The sequence below is a fragment of the Chelon labrosus genome (assembly GCF_963514085.1).
Source record: "Chelon labrosus genome assembly, chromosome: 7".
In the NCBI taxonomy this organism is placed as follows: Eukaryota; Metazoa; Chordata; class Actinopteri; order Mugiliformes; family Mugilidae; genus Chelon; species Chelon labrosus.
The window spans coordinates 19382903-19399247 of NC_140343.1; the positions used below are offsets into that span (position 1 = coordinate 19382903).

Sequence of the window (16345 nt, forward strand, 5' to 3'; positions counted from 1 at the left end):
CCACCAAAAACATCCCTCAGCATGATTTCAAATCCCCAAACACCTGCATTAAACTTACGTCTGAGTTCATAAATCTCAGACACAGATTGAGCAGACAGGCCACATCGCTGATTGAGAGCGACGGGCCCGAGGGGTTCAAAGTGCCTGTCGTAAACACACCCACACAGACATGTTTGCATTGGTCGACGCACTTCCAGTCCCACACCACACACTGAATCACACTGAACAGATTTTACGTGGTGGTGTGTTCACACCGGACAGACACAAAATTAAGTATTCTCGGTGCACAGCAAATGTGCACATTACCAAATTTGCTTCTCTACATTTCAAATGGAAATAGTGCACATGTCACAGCCTTTTCTCAACCAGTTGCATAGCTTAAAAATAAAGTTGGGTTTGCATCTGTAGGCCTACGGTGGAAATTTATTTTTTGCAAACCCTTTGAAGTTATAAGGAGTAAGTGATTACTAATGTCATGAGTAATCCATATGGAAATCCTGCAGATATACTTGGTGGACACTAAGAGCATGTTGTTTCTAACTGTATAGTTAACAGACCTGGACAAGGAAGGAGTCACTGTTATAATTAGAATGTATTCAGTTATCATGATATTCTACTGCAGATACATGTAACGACTGCTGTCCATGGTACTGAATGTCGGTCAAAGGTGATACTGTGTGTGTGTGTGTGCGTGTGTGTGTCCACTGTTTCCAGCAGACTATTCCTGCCTTTTATTTGCCACAACCAATAACTTCCTAACATGCTCATGTATCAATAACACAGCCATTACCTTCCCAGTGCAGTCCATGTCAGCTCACAAAGTCTTGACTTCCAGACAATGCAAAAAAAAAAAAAAAAAAAAGAAGAAAATCCGGACAGTTAGTAATCCGTCATGACGCTGTCTGCACTATCATATAGTCCAACATCAATGTAAACAAATGTTGCTCAGTTTCCGCCTCCATTCACCTGCTGCAGTAAGCAGCTTAGTGACGTCAGCGCTAAGTGGATCTAAACGAGCCTTCAGAGGAGCTGCTGAAACACTGCACTGATTGGCTGAGAGTAAAACACAGCAATATACTCACAGTTTGATAATCCAGGCTTAAGACATACGAAGCACTAATAGTGCACTTAAGAAAAAATTAGCCTATATTTTTTTCAAGTTTGATTTGTGTTCATTATGGCCCTGTCAAAGCAAGTTCATGTTCTCCATGTAAGTCTCCTCTCATCCGTGGTCCCGGGCCCCACCGCCTTGCACAACACCTTATGATTCCTTATGTATATTCACACATTCTGCACAGGTAATAAAATGACTGTTACTCACATAGTTTTCTGCCTCTGTGCTTCTGCTAATTCTTATAATAGTATCTTTATGAGCACACGCCATACCCACAAAGTCGTTCTGTGATTAATACTTTGAATGCTGGCTCTGTCCATCCTTTCTGTCCGCCACCAGTCTCCCATGTATCATGCATCACCCATAAGGATCATGTGATTTTGATTGTGTTGTGTGTTTACATCCAGCATGAACACTTTATCCAGACGTATGTAAAATGTATCATGTTGATTCTGAGTCTCTCCTATCTCCTATCTAACAACCTCTCTTCTGTCCCACCTCCATATTTTTCTGTCTCTCTCCCAAACTGCTTCAAGTAGCAGGGTCCCCCTCTGTGAGCTGGGTTCTGCTCAAGGTTTCTTATTCTTCTTTTTAAAAGTATGTGTTTCTAAGCTGTTATTGAACCCCTCTCCCCTCATGGCACAGGATGACAGACTCCCCCATTGTTCCTACACTGGAACACTATCACAACTTTTAGACCAATATAAATGAGAAAAAAGAAAATAAATCAATTAGAGTGTGACCTAGCGCACCTCTAAACAGTACGGCTACTAAATTGGCTGACAATAGGAAGATCTTCAGTTGATATTCTCTAACATGCTTGCAATTAAGGAAAAAATCCACAGACTGGTAATGTTGGATTCTGTAATGCTGTGGAGTGTCTGCTGCAAGGTGAAAATGAGTATGTGATGCCTCTCTCATGAATATGAATCCAGTATTCAATCTGTCGCATCCCTGGTTGTGGTTTCCGCCATCTCCGGGGAGAAATATGGGTGAAAATGAAAACAGCCGTCCGCTGCTGGAAATCACACTAATGAGAGCAGAAGTTACATCCAAACTTTATACCAATTAATGTAGCATTTCGAGGTATACAATCTAGTCTGCAGTCATTTTCAAAAGAAGAGAAGTTTTCATTTTGCTAATTTTTTCTTCTTGAGGAAATCCGATCAGTGTCATGATAATCAGATGTTACACTGTGAATCAAGCGGAGAGGTAACATCCTGTGTCACATTTACACACAAATGTGACCTGACGACTCTTCGTGGGGTCGACCGAACCAGAAGCTTCCAACTCAGTCACTATGCAAACTGCAAGACGGAAACTTTCTGTGAAGGTGTGTGTGTGTGTGTGTGTGTGTGTGTGTGTGTGTGTGTGTGTGTGTGTGCATGCGTGCGCAGGAGTCCCTCGTGTTGGACCAGGTGAGAAACTGTTGCTGGCTCCTCCTCACTAATCCACCGAGGCAAGTGGCTATTTATATGCAGTGGTACCAACATGCTTGACATGTGACAAACGGCGCCTCCCATAACTATAAATAGTTTTCCATGATTTGAAGATAATTAACAAAACCCGCTGTTTGCAGACGTTCTCTGTTGGAAGACGTTAGTAGCAATACTGCAGGCTGTCTGAGTAGTAATGCAAATTAACCTCCTGGATGCCAAAAAAAATATATATAAAGACTTCAAAGAAGAGATGTCTCAATCAAGAATAACCTCTACATCACCTCTACATCAGGCATCGAATGGGAATGTAACCTTTTTATTCTTCTTTTTTTTTTTACCGATCATGTTTTAGTAAGGATGGTGATGTGTAACAAGGGGAAATTTTGTTGTTGTTCAGTGAATTTAAAAGGCTTCATTGTTCTGAGAAGATTTACTAGCACGGGCCAAAAAGGCGCCTTGAGCCATTTAGATATTTCTTTTGCACAAGTGTGAATGCTGGCCTTAACATAGTGTGGGTTTTGGCCAGGCCAGAGCCTTGCTCTGGAAAATAAAATTATTGGATACTGCCATCTTTAGGTCAAATGAGCTACTGCAGCAGCGCTAAGCACATAATAGAGAGCTTTAGAGATTAGTAATCATAACAGGTGAGAAGAGAGAAGAGGGTGTGTTTGGAAACCATATGCAAAGACACAAGATTTGTTATTTTGTCACTTTAAAAAAACATATTCCAGTTGGAGCTAATGATAAGAGGGGGATTCACAATAACTTGGAGGAAGGTGAAGGACTTACAACCATTGTAATACACAGTCATTTATTTTCTGGGGGTCAAACATGATTGGACACCTGATCCGTTTTGTTTTTTTACACTGATCGGGCATAACATTATGACCACTGACAGGAGAAGACCATCTTGTGACAATACAATGTTCTGCTGGGAAACTTTAAGACCTGGCATTCACGTGGATGTTACTTAGACATGTACCTCCCATCTAGACCAGACCATGCATCCCCACCCCAAAGAAATGACACTCCTTGATGGCAGCAGCCATCCCCAGCAGGATGCAGCCTGACACAGACACACACATAAAAACAGTTTAGGCACAACTAAAAAAACATGAAGAACAGCACAAGGTGTTGACCTGGCCTCCAAATTCACCAAATCCCAAACTGATCAAGTATCTATGGGATGATCTACAGAGGCCCCTCCCCTCAACCCATAGGACCCAAAGGCCCCCATTAACAACATTCTGTTGCCAGACACCACAGGACACCCTCAGAAGGCCCATGTCCATTCTCTGATGAGTCACAACTGTAATAGGTAATAGGTCCGGGGCTGTTTGGCAAACCATGTCATTTGCTCTTGGAAACTGTTGCTGTGAACCCATAACATGCGCTGAGAGCAGCTTTCAAGAACAAATCTAAACCAGGAACACACTGCAAGCGCAGCAACATAAAAAGGCCTGGAGGTAATTGGATGTCAACAGTGGTGAACGAGATCAGGATCCTTTCCAAGGTAAAGAGAAACCACATAACAACATCCAGTCAAGTGAAGAAAAAACTCTCCAGGAAAGCATTTCGTAATCCAAGTCTACCATAAAGAGAAGACTTCACAAGAGCAAATACTGACAGTTAATCAAAAGGGGCAAACCATGCATAAGCCTCAAGAATTGAAGGGCCAGATTAAACTTGAATGAATGAAATGAATATATAAATAAATCTCAAGGTATGCGGGCTCATTGTCCCTTGTGGACGCAGTGTGACGCCTGAACATGCATGGCTTTAGACGGCCTCAGGTAACTAGCATTTCTCACGAGTGATTTCTCAAGATGTGGCAGAAGAGAGAAGCCATGGGATGAATTCTGCTGGGTATAGAGACATACTGTCTGCTCTGACTTAACCAATGGACACAAAGTTCATTCATTCACTGTGAGGCATCAGTGCTAACCACCCCGCCACTGTGCCGCCCCGGACGCAAAGTTGATCGACCCAAATCATACAGAGAAAGCCACCCGGCAGTCAGTAGATTGTTCACCAGTGTTAGCCAGTCATCTCATGGTAAATGGTAAATGGCCTTGCTTTTATATAGCGCTTTTCCACCTATTGGTACTCAAAGCGTTTTGCAGTCACAGACATCTACCCATTCGCTCACACAAGCACGCACACGTTCACACACCAGTGCCATGCACCAGTGCCTCTGGTTCATGGACAACCTGCTCTGCCTACTGAGCCACAGCCGCCTCATCTCAACTTGAACAAGATGCCTTTCACATTAGGGTGACAAAATTAAAGGCAGAAGACCCACAAACAAACAACAACTGAAGACAGCTGCAGTGAAGACCTGTGAACGCATCACCAAGAAGGAAACACATCCTTTGGTTATTATCCATTGGTTCCAGGCGTCAGGATTTTCTACTATCCTGTAGGCTGTGTCCAAAAATGGTTCCCACACTCTATTAAAGCACATACTCATTCACTCAACTGTACATGACGTGGTGGTAAACTAAAAACTGTGTCCAGACATATACGGGTCTAACTGCATGAGGAGGAGCATATAGTGTGTGTGATTGTGATGTGCTGGTCTGGGCTAATTTAAATTTTTTCCTCCATCCCAGCCCAGCTTTGTGCTTCATCGTGGCAGCAGGACCCCCGTTACTCTGGGCAACCGCAAGGGATTCCATGGCAACCCAAAATTCCTTGACAGAGGCGACAGCCAGTAACTGGACCCTGACATCAAAAATCAATAAATCACCAACTCCACGCCAGTTTCAGTATTGTCTTTTTTTTTTTTTTTGTTTAAATTATACAAAATCATTGGAAGCAGTGATTAGATTTATGAATAAAATATATTTACCAACAGATGGCATGGAATTAACACAATAAATAAATACACTGTATATAAATACAGAACATCGATCCTGTCTATACAAAAGCACATCTCTCTTTCATCAAAGCTGCCACACTGTTCAACGGTGGGAAGAATAGAAGTCACAGCTGTGCCTCAGTCACCTGCATATAGTTGAACATTAAACTGTAAAACAATTTATTGCAAGCTCCTCCTGGTTTTGCTATAAAATCTTTCATCTATCCTAAGGTGACATCCCACAAGACACCACGTTGTTCTTAGATGTTCTCTGATGAGTTGTCTCTCTGTGGTCATTAGTCATTTTTTAAATTCTCTACATAAAGCAGCACTGTAAAATTAAATACTGGGCTTTCCAAATAAATAAAACACTTCATGTAGAAAAAGTGGAATCAGTGCCAATATGGAGGGAAGACAGTCAACATTCAGTGCCTCTTTCTTTTTCAAATCATTATAGATTGCTTTTGTCCTCCACAGTGATGTTGCTCACACCGTGAACCTGTGTGAGCTGCTTGCAGTCCAGCGAGGCCAGCAATTTCCTCTCTCCGGGAAGGGTGGGGACGAGGTTTACAGTGAGAGACATGGAGGCGTGGCTGCCGATATTTCTGCGGGTAGGACAGGAAATGACTTTAGCAATCACAAAAGCCGAGGTAATAAAAGTTTTAAAAAACGGACGATATCAAGTGTATATTTTTGTTTTACCCATAATTAATCTTTTGAGGAGATAGAAGGCCGAGTCCCTCCACGTGGAACATCACTGCCTTCAGCTCTTGCGGTAGTGGGTTGGTAAAGGAAATTTCTACTGCCATCTTCTTCCCTACCACAGCCTTTCCTAATGGCTATGTGACAACAAAACAGAAAGAAAAGTCACATCCAGAATTGTAGTTTTAACTTCTTCCCAGGAGTATTTTCTCTACCAGCTGTGTGGCTTACCTTTATGATGAGGTCTGGGGTCCTGAGTCGGAAGCTGAACTGAGTGGCCAGGACCTGCTGTGTTTCTTTGACCCTGCCTGAGAGTGTCAGCATCAGTGCAGCCTGATCTACCAGGTGGTCCTTGTAGGTTTTGTACTCCAGGCCCCACTCCAGTATATTCTCTGTGGATGTGGGAAAAGAAGTAAAGAAAACCGTAGGAATAGATGTCACGCGTCAGTGAGCTTTAGTGATTCTAGTTGTAGTTTGTTCCTTTTGGACAAAGCTAAGCTAGCTGCTGAGTAAAGCCAACCAGCAGTTGGTTGTTGCTGTGATGTGCCACTCACCCTCATTGGGCAGCATGTCCACGTCTGTCCTGTCCTTTTTGACTGTGGCTTTAAGGACTCCGGTGTAGTACATGACTGCCACCTGACTGTGCAGTATGATGCTGCGTTTCTCTGAGCTGTTGTTTTGCAGCTTGATGGTCAGCTCTGCATCCTTTCCCATTTTAGGACCTTCACCATCCATGATTACTTCCAAAGAGACATCCTCTGCTGTGGGAGATGCATAGGTCGCTGGTTTGGAGCCGTAGCGACATGCTGTTTCCACAGCAATGCGTTCCTCCTCTGAGCCTGAAAATAGAAAGTTGAGCTAATTAAATAAACAATACAGCAAAAATACCTTGGTCCAACTATTTTAGTGCTTACGAGGATGATACCTTCTGGGTGTTTGTAAAGGTGAGTGATATCATTGCGTTCGTCAGAGCCGACAGCCTTGGTGCTGATGGAGCGGCCCACTACCTTTTTCTCGCTTAAGATTTGACTGAAGGTCCCGTCTGCATTCCTCTGCCAGTAGATTTTATCACTGTTCACCTGAGGGTGCAAAGAGGACAGTGAGAAAAGTCTTGAACAAATGGGAAACTGTCGTGCATCTTTCGGTCGGTGCCATATGGCTCTTTTTTTTTTTTTTTTTTTCACTTTTGAGACTTAATAAAAGCACAATACAGAATTTCCCACTAACCTCAGCGAACACAAAAGGACAGTCGTGTTTGAGGTGGACTTCACCACTGCGGACAGCAGTAAGCGAAGCAGGGCCACAGCGGTAGATGCCCTGGCTGGTCTCCTGAGGTGTGGCGTCGACAGCCTGCCACCCTCCATGTCCCGGGGGCAAGTCCGGACGAGTCATCCAGCAGTCGTTCCACACATGGAAATTCCTTCAGGAAAACATTTTGGCTTAATACACCGGTTGCCTGTCCATAGACACAGTGAATAAAACTGTGCTATGTGAAGCTCAATGAGAAAGGTGGTGACTAGGCATACCAGATGGAGTCGGCATTGAGGTGCTCTATAGGGTCCAGGTTCTCGTCGAGATATACATCTGTCGTCAGGGAGACGTCTGTGTCATGAGCTGAACTGTAGTTGGTCACAGTTCGACCGGGAATGCCTAAACACCGTAAAACTGAAAGAGAGAGCGACACCATCGATTAATATCTGTGCTGCATTTACTTGTCACGTTCATACGCAGGAGAATACATGTGACAGACAAACAGTCAGCTGACCCACCTGTAGTGAAAACGCCAGCAAAGACCCAGCACTGGCCATACTTAACAGGGACGCCCCTGTTTTTATGGTATTCCTTCAGGATCTCTATACTTCCACTCCACACTGTTGGGGAAGTGCCGCCAAAATAATTTCCTGACCAGTTTCCTTCCACGACACCAAAGTCATCAGGGGAGTTGATCTGAAAGAATAAAGGATCCCGGATAAAGGAGCAGAACTTCTCTTTTCACTTGTGCAGTTCATGAGTTCAACATCAACTTCCCTGACAGAACACAAAAGCTGTGTTTAGTGGAAGTGTGGTTTAATCTAAATTTAAATCTGCTTTATTGACCATGTATGTACACATACAAGGTATTTACTCTCTACATTTAACCCATCCATTTGTACACACACAGAGCACACTTGGATGAGTGGGCGGTTTAGGTGCTTGCTCAAGTCAACTCAGCCGTGGACACAAAGGGGAGTCAAACCAGTCCCAAATCAGCTCCTCTACCCACTAGTCCACAACTGCTCCCAACATTTAACATGTCATGGTGAGCGAGGGTTGTTCTTGCTATGTGTTCTGGCTCACGACAAAGAGTAATATGAAAGAAGGTGGATCGGGTGCAGTCTCACCATGGCTGAGATGATTCGCACCACATTAATTGGGTTTCCCCAACCGGAGTGAGGTGTTCCACTCTTTTCCAGGAGAAAGAGGCAAGCAGCAAGAATCCCCTTATCGAACTGAAACAAAAACAGAGAGAGAGAGAGAGAGGGAGAGCATGTCAGCCTTCTGCCCAAACACAGGCACTGAAAGATCCTACAATTAACACACCTGTCCATAGTCCCATGTCCTCGCTCCAATTTGGTTCTCTGTGCCGTAGTAGATTAGTCCGACGTCGTTCAGGACATATTCCTGCCTCTCATCTTCAGAATCCATGAACACTGGGTCATCTGACAGAGAGGACGTAATGACTGTGAAACTGGCTCATGAATTAGACACATAGAGGTATTACTGTATAATAGAAAAATATATCTTCTCATTTAAGTTTGTGCCAGAGGGCAAAAAACATATAATATCTATTTATAGCCTCAGCTATAGGGTCTTACCATCGAAAACAAACATTGTACAGTCCACAAATTTTAAGTTTACTGAATTGTAAGGTTATTTTGAGACCCCTTTAAAGAGACAGCAGCCATAGTCCCCATATAATTTATAACTTATTTAACCCCATGTTTACCTTCACACCAGGGGTTGAACAACATGAAGATGTCATTGGCGGGGTCGTGTTTGGAAATGGCCTGGCCGTTTGGACAATTTGTTTCCACTGTGAGTTGATACTGGCCAATGACCGCCGTGGGCAGAGAGTTCACCGACAGCTTTATCCTCTTGTCGTCCTGTTGCACGATAGCGGCCTCCCAGCGATCGTCCTCCAAGTCCTCCACCAGAGGGACGATTACATGAGTTCCCTTGGACACCGTTGGCAGTGGCCCTGAGACGGTGAAAGGTGACATACATCACACACAATAAAAAGAGTGAGAATGGTATTACTGACTGTCAAGACATGCCTGAACATAACATAGAGCTTAAGCAGACTTTAGTTACAGTATTTATTCCCCCTACATCACCTCCCTCAATAAAAGCCACACCTGCATTCCTAGCACGTGCTAGGAATGCAGGCGTGTGTGCTTTTTGACTAATAGAAGTGCTTTTTGACTAATAGAAACCAAACAAAGAGAATACAGAATTTCTGGTAATGACACAGACATGGACACACACCTTAAGGGACAGCATTTGAACTCAGAGCAGTTGTATTATACAGATAAGTCTTTGAATAGGCACTTGTTTGCTGTGTCTGTTATGACCAATCCTGATAAATGAGGTAACTTTTGATTTCACTATAATGACTTCATCCTTGCAAGCTCAAGTTGAAGCCACACCGTGTCAAAGAGCTCTGGAGTTATGGGGTAACGCTTTCCATGGCTTTTACCCTCTATTCTCACTGGGTGTGACCTTGTATTTGTTCCCCTGTGTTTACAAATGCCTTAATAGAACTGATTTGCTATGCTTCAGCTTCTCAGTGAGATTTCCCTTTTCATCCGAGTCAATCATGGACACCGAGCCCTGATTGCATGGGGCAAGAGGAATCAAAGCCTGCTTGCAAAGAACAAATAAAAGAACCCTCGACTGTGAACATTGACGTGGTCGGCACTGCATTACAGCTTGCAAAACACAGGAAAAACAGCGGGACGACACAGGGGCGAGCGAGCAAATCAGCCGCTGACAGCGAGGGAGCAGCGAGGCAGCAGCTGTACACCGCCAGCCTGGGTGATAAAGAGAGGCTTCTGGTGACAAATTCATTAATGGGGACAACAAAGGCTGCACCGAGGGGAGCTTACAGAGCTAACTCTTGAGCCACTATGAGGCATGTCTAACGCCCCAGTCAGGTGAAAATGTCTTATCTATTGGATACAGATAAACATCTATGACATCTGATGAAGAAATTTGTGGCGCACAGGCGATGAAGACTGCAGTTCATTGAGACTACTGCACACGAAATACCAAGACAATTAAAGAGACTTCCATTAAACTTAGTGAGTACATTGACACGCTCCAGAGGATGACCATGCATAGGCAAAATTTCATGGGAAATAGTATATACACATGCAAAAGTTTACCGCACGCACATCCAAAAAGCGATAAAAACTGGGTGCTGGACAGACAAGCAACGTCAGAAAAGAGAACAAAAAGTCCGCACACCAGAAAAATGCTCCTCAGTTCTTTTAATGGTATATCACCACGTGTAACGTGTAACATGTCAGACATGTCTGATGAAGGGCTAGGGCCCAAAACGTTACACGTGGTGATATACCATTAAAAGAACTGAGGAGCATTTTTCTGGTGTGCGGACTTTTTGTTCTCTTTTCTGAAATAGTATATACACAACAGGTACAATTTTAAAGAATAGCCAAATCATTAGTGTACAGTTCAGTCTGCTTTCATTCTACCAGGTGTTATGCAAATAACACCATCTCTGGTTGGATATAACAGGGAACCGCAAAGTCAGAGCTTTCAGCCATCCCTGCCTTTCATCAGCTATCTAAAACTCTGTGTTGTCCCGGGCTTTTGATTAGATACAGAGAATGTGGTGTCTGAACTGGGAACAGAGCACGTTGGGCATGGTGGGAACTGAGATATGAGAAGCAAAACGGTACATTTCTGTTAAACTATTTGTTCTGAATTGTCCGCCATTTGGAAGGGGGTGGCAATACTTTCAAATACTGGCATTATGTGCAGCTGCTATTGTCCTCCTGCTGGTGCGACAGATGGCTTTTTCTAAATTACTCGATGATTATTCATATTTTTGTTGTCACATCAAATTGTTCTCGACTTACCGGGATTTATTTATTCTATTCTTACAGATTATATATAAGAAGTGGCATCACGTTGGTTAAAATGGCAACCATTCATTAAGTGATACATATTTCTTCAGCATTAAACACTGACATTTTTTATTCCAAATATAGGTGCACGGCCTTTGTGTAAAGACACTGTAATTATTCTCTTTAGGCGTCACTTGTTATCATACACAGCTATAATTTGTAGGATCTATTTTGGTTTGCGTCCTCTCCTTCTTTCAGCACTGATGGAGAATTCACGGTGCACAGTGGGTAAACAGGTGGCGGGCTGAGGCTCAGACGGTTGGTGGTGGCAGCACTGATGATGACTTGCCAGCGAGGGGCGTTCTTTGGTTAGAGCAGGACCAAAGACTCTGCATCTGTAAAAACACTCTCCTGGGAGCATGGCAACCAGAACCGTTACTATAGCAATGGCGACCAAAAATCGCCCTCATTTCCTCTTGCTCCCTCTCTATATGTCCACAAATCCGGCTAAAAATAACAGTATAAGATGTGAGCATAAAAACAAGACTTCTCCTTTCCTCCCACAGCACTGAATCCATCTCCTTTTTCTCTTTCCCATGACAGCACAAAACAGCTCTGCACAGGGATTCAGAAACATGTGAGTGTTTTCTAGCCAAGCTGGATTCTGTCCATCCAGTTTCACACTTTTTCCCCCTTATGATTTCTGGCCGGTCATTTAGGAAATGCAGTGATTTAGTATTTGTTGGCCTTGGAGTCTCTGTTTTCCTATGGTGAACGTCTCTGTTGACATGATAACGTAATGTTTATGGATTGTAGAGGTGAGCTGAAGTGTTCAACTTCCTGTGACTAACCTGTCTTAAGTTCAAGATGAAGACTGTCAGTGTTGGGGTTAAAAGGTCGAGACAGCGTTATCCACATCTGGAAAGTCTGCCCTCTGCGGATAATTAAGTTATCGCTTTGGTAGAGGTTTGTGTGATGCTCCATGTGGTTCTGCCCCGATTTGCTTTTCATCAGGTCTATTGATCGCACCGTCAGGAGGAGTTCTGTGAAAACAAAGACACAAGAGATTGAAGTCTACCGCATGGCTAACATTTATTTGATAAATGACACATGTGTGAGTTCTCCAGTCACCATCAAGCTCGTTCCCATCAGTCGAAGGCTTCTCGCCCTCCGTCCCTTCTTCCTTATCCGTGTCATCGATCCCCGTGATCACAGTGTCTGTGATGTCGTCATCATTTGGTTTGGGACAGCAGCATGGGCAGACCTTACGCAGCCACTGCCGGCATGCATTTTCTTCACTAACATCGTTTTCCCCCGCCACTTCCTCCTCTTCCACTGCATCATCCCCAAACCCAACAGTTGGAAACCGACCTACTCTGTTTCTTACTGACGTTGACTCCACAGGCATCCTGGGAAAAAACAAACATAATGAGGAAATTCACTGCTTTGTCATTCATTCATAAAGCACTGGATTCCTACAAAACCACTACTTAATACTCGTACTGCTGCCAGATCTGACTGAATTATTACATAAGAGGGAGATAAATGTTCAGTGATAATCAGAGGAAGCTCATGATGTGGGCTGAATGTCTCGTTACTGTTGGCTCATACGCTGCAACATATTTCAATCAGTGCGAAGCGAAAACAATATGATATGAGTCCCTCATGTGATGGCAAATGTAACTGCACCAATATCTGTCAGATGGAATGATTGTCAACTACATCAACCTGAAAATCATTGTCTACCAAGTCTACCTTCAAAGAAGAATCATGTGCTTCCTCGACAGGGATGAGAAGTTATTTAATATTTTAAGCCCTGCTCAAAATTTGTAGATCCCAACTATGTGAGGCTGACTGTATCGCTGTTAAATGAGCTCGAGACTTTTTTTCAACACCTCCCCATCCTGATCCATGTGAACTGATTCCAAACTGCAGGTCATTTTTTTTAAAGGCAGAAAGGTGAATAAACTCTTTATACATTTTTGTTTATCAGTTACTTTCTGCTACCTCTTTCACCCATGCATTCTATTTAGCAATTCGCATTTAGCAGTTTTAGCTCCGACACTGATTAGTTTAGCTGCTCCACTATTTGTCCATTATTATTTCTTATATAATCTTTTTTTGTTGTTGTGTTCTTCAGTAGCTATTTCAGTAGCTATGCGTTCTGCTGTTTCAGCTGTTTATCCGTGACCTTTAGTCCCATCTCAACAGTTTATTATGCTAACACTGCAGCTAACTGTTTTGACATCTCAGAGTTGCTTTGTAACTAGTTTACATGGAGCACAAAATACAAGAGAGATACATGTGCGTATATGTATACGCATAAGTTGTTCATTGCAGTTCTGTATGCATACAGCCTTAAACCAGAGTTAACTTTCCTGGCTGGAAGCTGGATTCTAAACACATCTGTATCTGATCCACCAACACTGAATACCAAAATCTGATTTATGAGACAACTTTGTATAAGACGCCACAAGGAAAACGCCCCGCTATGTTACCTCTTGGCACTGAAAACTAGAGACACATTTCTCAGGAGAACTGTCCAAGAACTGAGGAAAAATGCACATGAATTGTAAAAACAGGACAAAATCCTCTAAGTCCACTTCATTTCTCTCTCATTTTCTCTGTCTATTCCCTCGTCGCACCTTTGCTCAGCTCGGTGTGATTTGACTTGAATCTCGATATCACATTTCCAAGAAATGCTACAAAGCCGATGAACGTTTTTTTACACCCTTTAAATTATTCAACAGTTTACCAAACAGGTTCTGAATGGCAGGGCTGACAATGAGGTTACAAGCACACCAAATTATAGACAGACACTGTAATGGGTGAAGTAACATCTCCTCCCAGCTCAGGATTGTGGGACTGATAAGGCAAAAAACAAAAAACAAACAAACAACATGCTTAATGAAACAACATGCACAAAAAAAACCCCCTAAAACATCAAGACAAGCACTGTAAATCATTTTTAGTTTGAGAAGGGTTAGATATTTAGTTCAATATTGTTTTGAAAAAGCAAAACGAGCTGGGCAGACAAGTCTTAAGTCCTTTAAATATTTGTCTGAGACAGTAAGGACACACCTTCTTTCTGCAAATGCAGTCAGGCCAGATAGTTCTCCAACAGCAGCACATAAAAACATTTAGGAATGACGCAAAACCCACACAATTATCTGTGGGAAGCAGGACTGTTTCACAATATCCAAAGGTAGAATGGTGTCTTGTCATCTATCATCTAGATTATGCAAAAGGATTTGCTGCTCTGCACCTGCTGTGAGTTTCCATTTAATCCATATTCAGCAATAGATGTGTGGCATTTCTCTCCAGTTGTTCCTTATTGTATCTATTCACTACCTTTTTGATAACGGATTAGTTGTTTCTGTGATGATTCCATAAAAAAGTGTGAAACAATGGCGAATATCTTCTGTTTCTGTTTCTGTTTTTAGACTTTTTATTTTTTTATTTTTGACGAGTTCCTGATCGGCATCCAGTCATGTCAGTTACACGGCAAAAAAAGTTGAGTTAAATGTAGCCTCGGCTTGAAATTGTGTTGTTTCATCATCATTATGACTAAGTAAAGCTGATTCCTCAGACTGAACTCTAAAACCTGTAACACTGCTTCCACCTCAGTGCCAGAAACTGAGAGGGCTGAGGAGGCTGAAGTTACTTTGCTTCCTTAGACTTATCTTTATCGTTATCTTAGACACTTTTTTCTGCTACATTCAATAATTAGTTAGACCAAATCTAAATTGTGTGCACTGCACTGTACACTAACGAGAAGGAGAAAAACCTTCATGAAGCTGCTCAGGAGTGAGAGTGAGGACCTCCAAGAGCTGCACCTGCTGAGGTGAGATCTCTTCTCCTTCTGCTGCGTTAACCACTCTGAGCAGAGTTCATCAGGGTGCATGCCATTGTCTGTACACAGACATGTGTGTCGCATGTTGGCATGCATACCGGTAAGATGTGATCAGATATCAGGGTCTAAAGTTTACTCTCGTGACTACATGAGCAGCTGATGACAATCATCCCGATTTTCCTCAGGGAGGGTGATGATCCAGTGAGCATCCCTGAGCTGCACTCATGACCTGTTTGGCTAGAGGCCATGCGTATTGAGCCACAAAGAGACCCTTCACTGATACCAGAGTTAAAGCAAAGAGATGGTTCAGTTCTATTCTGAATAGTCATTTGTTGCTCATTATTACACATAATTACATAACAATTATTGACTTATTGCCTGTTAACGACCTACTCTGCATCACTGCAAGTCACAGGAGGCACTTTTTTTAAATTTATTTTTGTGTAGATGGTAGCGAGGAACTTATTCAGGTAACAAATAAAAACAAAGGTAAACATACAAGAAATGGTACGATGAGTGAACTTTTACGGTGTATTAGTTCTTTTGTGATAAATGAGTAATATAGAACTTAGTGCCTTGCTCCTTTTCCTTTAAATGAAGTCAGTTATGCTGCCATGAAATCCAGTGTTTAAAGAGAAAAGGTCTGAATGCAAATGAACTTAAGGAACAGTAAATATTACAGCATAAAGTATATATCTAACTAGTACACTACATGTAGGCAGAGCTACATCAGATGCAGCTGATTCAAACTCACTCAGTTCAGTAGAAGAAGAAATGTGACAATGCAGCCGGGAGGAAGAAATCTTCTGTTCGCTGTAGCTTTGTCGTTCACAGACGAGTTCAGAGCTCCTTTAAACACTGCAGTGAGGACACGCCCCGAAATAGTTCTCCACAGGCGGAAACTCAAATCATTTACAAATGATTCAGCCACTAGCTGTAAATCTCAGCAGAATAGATGCAATTAGAGGACAAGAGCTGACTTCTTTCTGTCCAGGGTGTACCCCGCTTCTCGCCCTATGACAGCTGGGATAGGCCAAGATGAATAAATTAACAAATGAGCTGACTTCTTTTCATTCTTGCCATGTAAACGAGAATGAAAAAAGTTTTCTTTTAGTCCAAACTAAGCAACCCATGTGTGTTATCTGTGTTTCTTTATTGAGTGCAATGATTAAAATAACTATCAAAGTTATCTTTTCTTTACAGTTTTAATATTAGATTGAGAGTTTCTGTAACGATTTCACAAAAATA

General features: G+C 42.6%; 1 protein-coding gene across 2 annotated transcripts; it reads right to left on the reverse strand.

The window, feature by feature from the left end:
• Positions 1–2485: 2485 nt before the first annotated feature.
• Positions 2486–16232, reverse strand: LOC311490501 (protein-glutamine gamma-glutamyltransferase K-like). 2 transcript variants are annotated; one of them, XM_084548011.1, is made up of 14 exons: positions 15852–16232; positions 12376–12653; positions 12096–12287; positions 9102–9353; positions 8696–8814; positions 8497–8604; positions 7885–8062; positions 7642–7780; positions 7343–7535; positions 7041–7194; positions 6670–6954; positions 6347–6507; positions 6116–6252; positions 2486–6018 (listed from the first exon to the last, which is right to left on the reverse strand). In XM_084548011.1, the coding sequence occupies exons 2-14, from the start codon at positions 12650–12652 to the stop codon at positions 5865–5867; spliced, it is 2349 nt and encodes a 782-aa protein (XP_084404137.1). In that variant the 5' UTR covers position 12653; positions 15852–16232; the 3' UTR covers positions 2486–5864. The 2 variants fall into 2 exon arrangements, with proteins under 2 accessions (XP_084404137.1, XP_084404138.1); XM_084548012.1 differs by lacking the exon at positions 15852–16232 and having other exon boundaries at positions 12376–13498.
• Positions 16233–16345: the final 113 nt, after the last annotated feature.